The following is a 12,933-nucleotide window of genomic DNA, read 5'->3' as shown; positions in this document are numbered from 1 at the left end:
TGTTCGGATGAACAGATCACCATGGAAGCAGTAAGTTAGCAACTGCAGCGCCTTGATTTGCAACGCTTTACAAATCCTTGATTGATTGGGTCACATCATCCTACGTCACTTCTGGCATCAATACGAAGGCATCATCCCTATTGCTGACTTGAGAGCTTTGAAGTTTCTGGATCCAGTCTGACATCTGGGATTATTCTACAGGTGAGGAATCTGCAGTTAGAAGGATCCATCAGAAGAGTGTGTAACAAATTATATGGTGGTTTCTGAAATCCAAAGCAAAACCAAAGGAAATGATGGACGGAGCGTTGACAATACAAGCACTCGCCCCCAGTCAACTGATCTGGGTTTAATCCATCACCATTCTTGGGGGTGAATGTTTTGCCATTGTGCAGCATTCCGTCCATCATCTTGTTTGTTTTGCTGTTCACCCTATGTGGGAAGGGTATGCCCAGACGCTCACTGCACCACTGGAGTCAAGCTATCCTGGCTGAAGACGATCGATAGCCAGAAACCGGTCCTAGGATGCTTGATTCGGGTCCAGGGAAGACATGGCTTGGCAGTTCGGGCTGGACTGTTCCCATGAGGCACAGGGTCAAGACTGATTTGCATATGGCCATGTCTGAACTGGGGTGGTTTGGTGAGCAAAATAACGATGGATTAAACCCAGATCTGTGACTGGGGGTGAATGTTTTGCCATTGTGCAGCATTCCGTCCATCATCTTGTTTGTTTTGCAGTTTCTGAAATCCATCCATGAACTATTGTCTATTCAAAGATAAATTCCAAAATCTCTGTGTACTTAATTGCTAACACTTAAATATACATTGTCATTAATAAGCTGTGTTAGCGCTTTTGGTGTATTCATCATAGAGACTCCTCTTAGCATCTTTAATTCCATCTTATTATCAATTAAGGTTTTGAATCACAGTCATGTTTGCTTTTGTCAGTTTTAATATAGGATCTTTTTTTAATCTTGCACAATTAAATGCGTGGAGTAGCACTATACTGTGACTTGTGTGGTGAACAATGTTTTATTTAGAAATTCTTAATTGTGCGGTTCAGGAAAACTTGCAGAATAATTTGAGTCTTATTTTACACAAGTTTAAAGACATGCACTTTGTAGTCACAACAGTAGGTGTAAACCCTATTTTCATCTTTTGTCAATATCCATTTTGTTTGTTTTTGTCTCTGTGCATTTGTCTTTTTTAGTCTCTCCTGGTTGTTCGGTTTATATTGAATCTTTTAAAAAAAGAAAAAGACTCCGCTATACTTGAGGTTCGCTGCTTCTGCTGGATTTGATCTAAACGTATTTTGTTGTTTCGTGTCTGGTGATATATAAAGGTTTGTAGCCTCTTAACAAAGCTCAATGCACTCATTGTTTCTTTCGTTCTTGAGTTTTGTTTCTATTGCTTGCATTTGGTGACATGCACTTTTGTTAATCTTTTGAATCCATAAATAACTGATTGAATAGGCACTTCCCGGGAAAAGAAGTTCAAGACCTAGAATCAAAGACATTATTCAATTAATTATACATAAAATATTAAATAGAGAGAGATTGTGATGACCTCTTTGTAAACCAGTAGAAACCCATTAGGCTCACAATGCCCTGGCAACTTAGGGTGATAAGTCTAATGACACCTAGTGTACCCTCCTCTATCATTCCTCTTGGTGTCACTGCCAGTCTTTTACTTTTCCAATGATGTCCCACAGTATTCACCCACTTTCTTATTTTTCTCCTGAGTCCCAAATATTTCCTATGGTCTTCTTCCTCCACTCTTTAAATATATGTTTTTCCTAATCAAGGTCTAGTTGTTTCTCTTGAGAAATATACCACAAAGGCCACTAACTTATTTGGCAAGGGGTATATCTTTATCAAAATACATTACGCAGACAAGATGTTTAGGTAAACAGTGTAAGAAGCTGGGGGGAGATATCCAATCGATGGCGTAGCTTCTCTCAGATCCAGAAAGGAGATGAACATAGGGTGAATGTGACAGCAGACCAAGCCAGCACCACCCCGCAAACTCTAGATGGAGAAAGAAACATGTGTTAATAGAACAAGTGATAAGTGAAGGCAACAGCAGAACAAGCATACATAACACCTCCCTATATAATCCTTTAATTTAAGTGGTATCGTTAAATTCTCTCAGGATAGTGAGGTCTGAGGCCCTGGAACGGTCTAGTTAGGCAAGATCTAGACAGGGTGAACTCTAGAGAGGATTGTGAGTTCAGTCTCTATTCCCTGTTTTTTAAGACTTCCTTCCCCATGTGCTTTTAAGTCCATGGCCTCTTATTTCTAGTGGACAGAGGTAGGTTAAGGATCTATGGATATTCAATATCACCCTCATTCAGGAAGAACCCACCACGGTATGAGAACAGACTATACAAGCTAATTGATTTTAAATCCTGGGGCTCCCAACTGAATCTTTGACATGGCCTAAGCTAAAACATCTCCTGAGAGAAACTGGATCAAGTGGTCTCTGTAAGGCAACAAATTATTTTTACCACCACCCACCGCGATACTGTAAAACAGGCAGCTAAGCTACACACTCTGGTACTTACTGGAGGATACCATTGACCAGTGGAGAATGTTTCCAATAGCTGTATTCACAAATATGCAGGTGGGCATGGCCCTTATATGTCCGACGAATCGCTCGTATCCTGAGTACAGAGGTAAAAAAAAATATTGCATACTCAGAAAAATGCACTGTAATCAGAATTCAAAATACAAAACATTCATACCAGCAATTTGTGTCACATCTCAATATATTGCTACACGTGTGTGTGTCTATCACACACACATAAATCTACTCCTTTAAGAAACTTTATACACATTATGGAGCAGTGTCCTTCCCATAGCAGCAAAGATAGTACATGCTTATCAGCTGCTTTGAACCTCCACCACCGCTCAACATTCACCCAGCTGTCTGCCTTTTTCTAATGAAACAGATGCTCTCAGAAGTGGGCTCTAGATGGCATGTGGCCTTAAGAGATCATCCATGTAGCCACTTGTGTTTGACACTGATACAATAACTATGTGGAAAACTGTGGATGCTTTTTCGGTCTAGCCTAGGGCCAGTGCGCGTGCGCTGCGAGACTTGTTGTAGTGGAGTAGGGAATATAAGCTCCGCCCACTCTCTGCCCATATTTGTCATTGGCTTGTGTCTTTTCGCCATCCTAAATGCTGGCTTATGATTCGTAAATAGGCTTGTTAGTCCTTCCTTAGTACCGCCTCAACTTCATTTGTCACCTCCCATGGCGACTGGCCCTTTTACTTCGGTTGTTACACAGTACCTGCTACTTAGTCCTTAAGCACTATTGTCTTTATCCAGTTTCTCTAACTGCAGTCACGGCATGCTTTGGTGCCTTTTTAACAACCCCGCCCTCCCGATCATTGCCCGTGCCTTCTTTACCCCCCTCCAGTTGTCGTGCCTTCCTTACACCCTCCCTACCCTTTTTCGTGAATCCCCCACACCCCCAGACCGCCCGCCCATCCGCCACCATCCCTACCTCCCTCCCTCCGTACCGGTGTCCGTGATAGGTCTCACATTTACGCAAGTTAGAGCTATTGGCATTGTAAATGAATGCTTTTTATGTATGTTTTGTTTTTTAAAACATAAATAAAATGAATTGTCATTTACAATGCCAATAGCTTAAACTCGAGTAAATGTGGGACCTAGTGCATTGCAAATACTTGTTAAGAGATGTTAATCAGTTCAGAAGCCTCCATTCCTCTGAAACTAAAGAAATCATATAAATCGTAAAAACGACATTTTTGTTTAACCCTTTCCATGCTCATGAAGGAGCGCTGCCGTCATGAGCAACGGTGGGCGTGTGCTCATGACGGAACCGCTACGTCATGGCACCCACCCACGGGGGAAGCGCTGGCGCTCCCCCCATGGGCAGCCCATCTAGCTCCCACAAAGGGGGATGGCAGCGTAAAAGTTCCCGCTGCCACCCCTGACCCCCCCACCACCCCCAGGCAATCCCATGAGGTCATCAGGAAGCCCTGGGATGTATTGAAGCATCGGAGACAGCAAAGAGTTTTTCCTCTCCCCTGATGTCTCAAAGCAGGGCATTCCTGCTACAAGATCGCGCACAGCATTGCGATCGTGCAGCAGAAATGCCCCCATTAGACACCAGGGATTATTTCTTTATTTAAAGGAACCAACCCCTTGAGCAAGGGTCGCTTCCTTATGGGACAAAATACATTTAAGACTTTGCTGCCCCCACATGGGGACAGATCGTCTGCATAATTTGGCGTTTCTGGCCCCAGGGGGACAGAAAAGCCCACTAGATCCAGGGATTAAAATAAATAAAAATGGAAGCATATTTTTTTAATGTGTATTCTGCCCCCATCCCACTAGACACCAGAGAATTCTGTAAAATTAAAATGGAAGCGATCCCTTGGGCAAGGGCCGCTTCCAGGGGGCAGATTTTTTTGGGGTGTGTATGTGTATTCTGCCCCCCCTCCCCCTCCCCGGGGAAGGTTGGCCCTTTTTTTGGCCTCTCTGCCCTAACCCACTAGACACCTTTCAGAAAACCCCACTAAACACCCGGGACTTCTTTAAAATTAAAATGGAAGCGACCCCTTGGGCAAGGGTCACTTCCAGAGAGCAGATTTTTTTTTATCGGCCCATTTCTTGGCCTTTCTGCCCCCGGGGGTTGGCAGAAAACCCACTAGGCACCAGAGATTTTGTTTTGTGTGTAATGGAAGCGACATGGTTGCTTCCAAGGTGGTAAACTTTGGTTAATGTTTTTTCTGCCCCTCCTGGGGACAGATCTGCCCCTTTTTTGGCCTTTCTGCCCCAGGCGGGTGGTGGGTGGCAGAAAACACTACTAGGCATCAGGGATTTATTTCTTTTGCAAGGAGGGCACATTTCGGTCTGTTGTTTTCTGCCCCACCTGGGAGACGGATCGTCCTGGCACACAACCTCACCCAAACCTTTGGGCAAGATCACCCCCCCCCCCGCCCCCCCCCCCCTTTTTCTCAGCCCTTTTTGAAGGCCCATCTGGCAGATTGACCATTTTGGGAATGACATAGCATGTTGGATGGAATGGATGAAGAACAGTCGCCTGAAACTGAACTTGGACAAGACGGAAGTCCTCATCCTGGGATCCTCACCCTCCGCCTGGGACGACTCCTGGTGGCCCCCCGCCCCCAAACCAACAGACCACGCACGCAACCTGGGATTCATCCTGGACTCCTCCCTCTCCATGACCAGACAAGTCAACGCCGTCTCCTCGTCGTGCTTCAACACCCTGCGCATGCTACGTAAGATCTTCCGGTGGATCCCCTCCGAGACCAGGAAGACGGTCACCCAGGCCCTCGTCACCAGCCGCCTGGACTACGGCAACTCCCTCTACGCCGGAACCACCGCCAAACTCCAGAAGAGACTCCAGCGGATCCAGAACGCCTCAGCACGACTCATCCTGGACATCCCCCGTCGCAGCCACATCTCCGGACACCTGAGAGACCTGCACTGGCTCCCGGTCAACAAGAGAATCACCTTCCGTCTCCTCACCCACGCACACAAAGCCCTACACAACCAAGGCCCAGGTTACCTCAACAGTCGCCTCAACTTCTACGCTCCCAAACGCCAGCTCCGATCGACCGGCCACGCCCTCGCTGCCATCCCCCGCATCCGAAGAGCCACCACAGGGGAACGGTCCTTCTCCTACCTCGCCGTCAAGACATGGAACTCCCTCCCGACCCACCTCCGCCTGACCCAGAACCACCTCGCCTTCAGGAAGCAACTCAAAACCTGGCTGTTCGAGCAGTAGCGGACCCCCCTCCCCCAGCGCCTTGAGACCCTCTGGGTGAGTAGTGCACCATATAAATGCTTTTGATTGATTGATTGATTGATTGATTATAATGATGTCTGTTTTATTTCTTGTGAATTGCAATTGTAATGCTTTATTTCTCCCTTTTTGTTCTAGTTCAAGGCTTTTGCTCTTTAGACTGTTCCAGGTTGCGGTTACGTTACAGGTGGTTTTGTGTAGTTGCATGTGTTTGATAGGAGATTTTTTTTGTACAACGTAAATGAGTTTCATTTCTCTGCTTGAATGTGTTTTTTGCAAATGGTGTAATAATAGCAGTATGGTTGGCTTCTGTTTCTTGAGTGTCAAACACTTTTTGCATTTGTGCTCAATGTGTATTTTGTTGTGTTCTGAGTAATTGGTTTAGTTTTTTTCTTTCTAGTGGGATATTGTTGGTTTTTCCTGTGACTCTGCAGAGTAGGTGCTGGTGAGTGTAGCTGTCTCTTGCAAGTGAATCGTATAGTTTTTGGGTATATAGATCTTTGTGATAAAGGCACACATTTTTTTTACTTATTTTGCACAGTGTTGGTTGTTGTTGACTTGTTTGTGCAGTCTCCTTTCTAGGTAAGGATAATCACTAGCCACAGGATTACTGCTCACAAGGTTGTTGGTATGCTTTTTAGGACTCGCGCTGCAGAGGAGAGAGACTTGTAGCCATCGGCACAGCTTTCCCTGCAAAGACGTGCACGTGTTGCATTGCTTGCAATGGCAACGCGTGCACGTCTGGCAATTTCCTTGCGGGAGCGCGTAGTGCCATATGATCACCGGCTCTCACAAGGGAATCTTGCAGGACCCTCCCCTGCTGCTGCAAGACTCCTGCGCTTGTTTTTGTAGTGTTCCCCATGTAATCCCCCAGTAAGAACGTCAGTGCACTGTTTTATTCTTATTTTTAATTTCTATGTACCTTTGCATCGTGTCATTGAATTTCTGTTAAGCCCATGAGTTTGAACCCGCACACCCATATAGATAAATGAAAGGCTAAGATGCCAGACTTATCTGGGTGAGGACGTGAGTCAGGTTCTGTGTGCTGTGTCCATGGGTCACAAGACTCTGTTTCCAGAAGGGGCTAAAGACCTTCCTTGATCGATATTCATCCTAGGCTTTTAGGTCTGAATGGTTTTCGTTCGGTTTCTTTATCAGTAAATGGAAATTGATTGCTGATTTTTTATTTGTTAGCGACTCGTCAGCCTTGGGAAACATAAAATAAAAAATGAGTCGTAATTTTAATGTTTTGCAACCCATGAGTGATTATACTCTTGTGTGGTGCGGCAGATACTTAGTTTTCCAGCGCGGGTAATGCTCTCTCGGTAGTTGGCGCCTTTCTGGGTGGGATGCACAGACCCGCGGCTCTCACTGGCTGCGCGTGGCTCTCACTCGCTATGCGGCTCTCAACTTCATGGCTCAGGTTACCATGGGTCAGTCAGAACTTATCACTCAGCTACCCCTTTGCCATTGTTATTAGTGATAACTGTTTAATGTTTATATTGAGCTTTTATCGCAATGTGGATAATTGTATGTGGTTCCTGATTACACCAGCCTCCTATCTATGTAAACTGTTTATAGCATTATTAAGTCTCATTTATACAATCGGGGGCTTAACCGTAGATGTCGCATCCTGCTCACCTCGGGGTTAAGCTTTCTGTTATAGCACCGCCTAACCATCTCCTCTGAAGATTTACCAGGGTATGGCAGCCGTGAGGGTCACATGTGTAAACATTATCAAAGTGTAGGAATGTCATTTATTGGTTTATCTGCTATAACGTGTGATGCCATGCTGACAGACATAAAGCCTTAAGTCCTTTAAATTAGTATGTATTCATAGCTGCCAAGGTTTGAGATTGCATGTGTGTGACATTTTCATAATGTCGGTGTAATTATGAGCGACATTCAACAACTATGATTGAGACTTTCTTGAGCAAGCAAAATCAAGCTATTAAGACGAAAAAATGGCCTCGGCCCTTGCCCCTCGCAGCCATACGCTCCTCTGTGTCAGGCTATTCTAGTGCTGTGAGTAGTATATGGGATATTGGAGCAATAGAATATAAAAGTCTCTATCCAACACTGCACCAAAAGGGACTACATTTAGAGATTGGATTAATCAATTGAAAATGTAATGAGATTAATGTAAAAGAATGCTTTTCTCATTTATTTTGCTTAACCTTCAGCACTTGAGCTGCATGTTGTTTGGCCAGGCTTGGTAGGATGGTCATGGGCTACAAAAGCATGTAGAATTGAAAGATGTGTCTGAGCCAAGGTCAGACTGTCATATAGGGCAATTAGGCGGTGGCCGAAGGCCTGGCCTGCCAGGTCCGTGCGTGTGCTGTTTTTTTTTGTCTGTTTGTGGCCCTGTTTTGTGGTTTACTGTGCTGGTTTTCACTGTTGATTTCCCTGTTATTAAAGCACACATAGCAATGCTCAAATTCATTACGTTTTCTATTCCTTGAAAAACACTTGTACAACGTGTCTTACTGAAACCTGTTACAATTGCAAGCATGGGGGTTTGGTCACTTTTACATTGGTGCCTGGGCCTAATGTGTGTCCCAGTCTGACTATGGTCAAAGTGGACAGAGAGTCACATGCAGCCCATAGATAATTTAGCCCCAGAGCGCAGGCAGCCCGGCAGCAGGTGGGATCAGATTTGCACCAAATCCAGCAAAGTCGTTTTCTTGCGTAAAGTTCTCTATAGAGGCAAAATTTGGTGCAATTCCTTTCAGCCATTTTTGTTCTGTATCAGGGAGAAAGGCGTTCTATTGGAGCAAAAGGGGGAAATGTATTTCCCCCCATCCCCCTCCAATTTAGTAAGCACCCACTTGACAGATCTACACAAAACCTGCAATGGAGAACCCAAAGGGAGGTACTTGTTTTTGGAAAGTTTCATGCAAATTTGTCCAACAGTGGCACAAATATTCAGAAAGCAAAAAATGCCTTTTCATGAGAAACTCTGACCTAACCATAACTAGATGTGCTATTACCACCGTATTACATATAACTACAAATATGCTAACAAAGGTACATCAAGATAAAATACAGTAATCTTATATATGGATCCCCCGTAATGACTCGCAAGCTCTGCAGTTTCTAGACTGAACACCTTCAGAAGCACCAGAGGGTGTAGCTTTCATTCTACAAAAAATCCAGTCATTAAAAGAATCTTTAAGCAGGACTTAAAATGCATCAATCCACCATCTACAGTATTTCAATATGATGATGCCCATTCTATCTGGTTGAAGTACATCAAAGCAATACCAACCCATGTAGGCACTACATAGAGATTTAATGGAAAACTGGTTTAAAGGAGCTTTTTTGAAGTGAGGAAGTATTGTGGCTCTCGGTGAAATGGCAAGCACAGACAGTGCCGATTAAAGCACCAGGATTTAAAGATTTAAAGCATTTTCCAGGGAGCGAGATCTATAAAGAAACAGATGCAACTCGAAAAATAAAAAACAAGCATTGGCATAGCCAATAGGTCTCGCCTTTGGGACCTTATAAGGGTTTAGCCAAGCAATAGTTGTTGTGGTTGCACTAAGGTTATTGTGCTGCATAACTAAATACTTAGAAGGTCCCAAAAGCAAGACCTATTGGCTATGCCAATGATTGTTTAGTCTTCCTCTGACCATGGTTCAGAGACTGACTACATCTGAGTCAGAGGAGGGAGTGGAAGATTCAGGCAATGAGTTTTCTCTCCACATGGAATCGTCGGATGATGAAGCTACTCTTAGTGCAGATGAAGTGCATGTTTTAGAGGTGGTCACTTGATGTGCCGATAGTGCAGCAAGAGGCCTCTGGGCTGCAGCCTTGGGCTGCAAGGCTTCCCGTTGGAAGTGCTGACCTCTGGGTTGCCCCAAGCATGGTGGAGCCAGCATTGCCAGACTTTACTGGTGTTCCAGGGTGTAGAGTGAATACTGAAAACTTTTGGCCAATAATTTAATTTCAGTTGTTATGGACGATGTATTATTGGTGAGGACAGGTCTGTCAGTGGCAGACGGGCTTCACTCTTGTTTGCCCACTTCAGCTACCGCTCCCAGTGTTAGTGCAGGAGTGTTAACGGCACCGAGCTATTCACTTTTTATTGGAAATCTGTTTTTAAAACTGTGTTATTGATACTTTACGGTCCGGAGGGAATTTTAAAGGGTGCCTGGGGGAACCTACTTGCTCTTCTGTGTTGTGTTGCATTCCCGCCCTGGTCCGCCGCGTCCATTGTGGGCGTTTGTTGCGGAGGGTTGAGGAGCCCACCACTTCCGGGTAGACAGGAAGAAGGGGTAGCGCTCTAGTCTATGCAACCCTGCTCCTATTTAGTGCGGGGTGGACAGCGGCTGCACTGTGAGGACAGGTCTGTCAGTGGCAGTGGCAGACGGGCTTCACTCTTGTTTGCGCACTTCAGTTACCGCTCCCAGTGTTAGTGCTGGAGTGTTAACAGCACCGAGCTAATCACTTTTTATTGGAAATCTGTTTTTAAAACTGTTTTATTGCAACTTTACGGTCCGGGGGGAATTTTAAAAGGTGCCTGGGGGAACCTACTTGCTCTTCTGTGTTGTGCTGCATTCCCGCCCTGGTCCGCCGCGTCCATTGTGGGCGTTTGTTGCGGAGGGTTGAGGAGCCCACCACTTCCGGGTAGACAGGAAGGAGGGGTAGTGCTCTAGTCTATGCAACCCTGCTACTATTTTTGCCGAGCGGACGGCGGCCGCGCAGCGGGCGCGCCAAAGGCAAGCCCGTCTGCGCCCGTCCGCGGCCGTCTGGGGCTCGGGGCCCAAACCCCTGCCCGATTACTCCCACACGAGTTCCAAAGGATAACATACTCCAACGAACAGCTGCAAAAATGATGCCCCCCTATGGATGAGGCTTGCAAGCATAAGATGTGGGCAGAATGGACGCCCGGTAGGTGTAAGGTATGTCAGTATAGCCCCAGGGAAAGTATGGGTCTTGAGTGTAAGGGAAAGACTTTGACTATGATACAGATCAACTGTCGCTCCCTTAGGAAACACATTAGAAATGTATGATTTATTAATGGACCAGCAGCCAGATGTACTCTTTTTAACTGAGACGTGGTTAGACCCTGAGTCCGCACCTGAAATTCTGGAAGCGCTCCCCCACGATTATGGCATGTTAAGGCTCGATCGCGACAAACAAAGGGGGGGGAGGGTATCGCAGTGGTGCATAAGCTTGAGTTAACATGTACCTTTGAAGCAGCCAGTATTAAGAACAGTGAAGCAGGCTCATTCTCAATTAAATATGGGTCAAATCTGACGATAAATGGCTATTTGATTTACCGCCCTCCTGGGGTGCCATCACAATTTATAGAAAGTTTGATGGAAGTGGTCGCGTAACCCGCGTTGCGCTATAACAGGTTTTTAATCTTGGGCGACCTCAACCTTCATCTGGAGGAGGAAGGTAATAGGGAAGCCCAAGGGTTAATAATCTCACTGGAATTATTTAAGCTAAAACTTCAATCCCGGATGCCCACCTTCTTGATCCGATTTTCGCTAACTGGGAGGGAGTGGAGATTCAACCCCCGATCCAGGTAGTATGGTCAGACCACTACCTGGTCCAGTTCTTTATACCTGACCCGATTAAAAATCGTCCGCAAGTCAGGCCAATGACACTCAAGCAAAGGCAATGGGGGAAACTCAATCAGGCTCACTTAGAGCTTGCTTTGAGGTTAAATCGCCCCCCGTTAAGGAATAATCTTGATGAGGCATGGAAGCAATACGAGAGCTGGCTGACTGGGGCCCTTGAAAGTACGGCACCGTGGACGGTTAAAGCACCGGCGAGGTGCTCTAAATCGGCACAGTGGTTCAACGCTTAACTAAGAGCAGCCAAATCTGCTTGTAAGGACTTAGAGCGCACCTGGCAAAAAAAATATGAGGAGACAGCCAATATAATATATAAGAAAAGTATAAAAGAGTACCATCGGATGGTAAGGAGAGCTAAAAGAGAATACTTGAATAAAAGAATTGAGGCAGCAGAGTGCTCAACTAAGGAGCTCTTCTCTATATACAAGGAGCTGACATCGCTTGATAGGATTCGAGCTTTGGATGTTTACTCTAAAGAGATCTGCGAATCTATCGCGGACTTCTTTGTCCAAAAGGTTGAAATAATATACAAATCCTTTCCTAAGGGAGCGGAGGTGTTGTTCACTGAACAAATCAGTGAAGTGAGCCCAAGGAGTAATAACTGCCTCAACCAGTTTTAGTTCCTGAGGACCCCGAGCTGATGAAGATAGTTCTCAGCATCCGGTCTGAATCTCCTAAAGATGCGGCTCAACCTAAGATCTTTAAGAATCTGATAGAACTCCTCATAAACCACATAAGTAATGTGGCAGAGCTATCTTTCCAAGCTAGCTATGTGCCTCAGGATTGGAAAACAGCGCAGGTTATTCCTATTAAAAAGAAAGCCAATCTTAGTATAGACCAATTGGACAATTTTCGCCCCATTTCACTTTTACCTTTCTGCGCCAAAGTGGTGGAGAAAATTGTGAATGCTCAGATGGTAAAATATATGGAGGAATGCCAACTCCTTCACCCTTCGCAGTCAGGATTTAGGGCAGACCACTCAACTGACACGGCTCTACTTTTCTCCACGGAACTGCTGCGCGAGAGAGTAGATGAAGGGCGAACGGCCGCGCTGCTATTATTAGATCTCAGCGCGGCATTTGACACCGTTTCGCATCCCCGTCTGATCTCCCGCCTCAGGGAGGCGGGGATTGGAGGGCCGGCTCATGAGTAGCTCTGCTCGTTTCTCGCTGACAGAAGATTCCAAGTCTACTGGACTCCCTTTAAATCAGAGGTACGATCCGTAAGGCAAGGGGTCCCACAGGGCTCTATTTTGAGCCCCACACTGTTCAATCTGTATATGGCACCCCTTGCGAGGGTAGTGGAGGCATATAGGGTGGAGATAGTGTCCTACGCTGATGACACGCATTTGGTGGTGACACTATCCAGCCCCCAGAAGTAGCTGCGGCGAACTTCTCTGCCTGTCTTGGGGACCTGGCAGGATGGATGAATAACAACTGCCTGCGCCTCAATGCGAATAAAACTGAGCTCTTAGTGATAGGGAAGACCCCTTCCATTTGGTCCTCGGCGTGGTGGCCACCGGAACTTGGGCCTACCCTCTGCCCC

At 45.8% G+C, this 12,933-nt stretch overlaps 1 protein-coding gene across 3 annotated transcripts in view; it reads right to left on the bottom strand.

Annotated features, from left to right (window-relative positions):
* Window positions 1–946: 946 nt before the first annotated feature.
* PNLDC1 (PARN like ribonuclease domain containing exonuclease 1) overlaps window positions 947–12,933 on the bottom strand; it is a 458,177-nt gene continuing 446,190 nt past the window's right edge. For 2 of the 3 annotated variants that reach the window (XM_078653131.1, XM_078653121.1), the window contains exons 18-19: window positions 2,561–2,659; window positions 1,516–2,024 (exon numbers count right to left, since the gene is read on the bottom strand). In XM_078653131.1, the coding sequence (XP_078509257.1) occupies window positions 1,955–2,024; window positions 2,561–2,659 (169 nt within the window). In that variant the 3' untranslated portion in view covers window positions 1,516–1,954. The other variant, XR_013598671.1, reaches the window with a different exon arrangement.

Source organism: Lissotriton helveticus, chromosome 1_1 (genome assembly GCF_964261635.1).
Source record: "Lissotriton helveticus chromosome 1_1, aLisHel1.1, whole genome shotgun sequence".
NCBI lineage: Eukaryota > Metazoa > Chordata > Amphibia > Caudata > Salamandridae > Lissotriton > Lissotriton helveticus.
The sequence above is the reverse complement of the archived record's forward strand: the minus strand, read 5'-3'. Positions and strand labels throughout refer to the sequence as shown.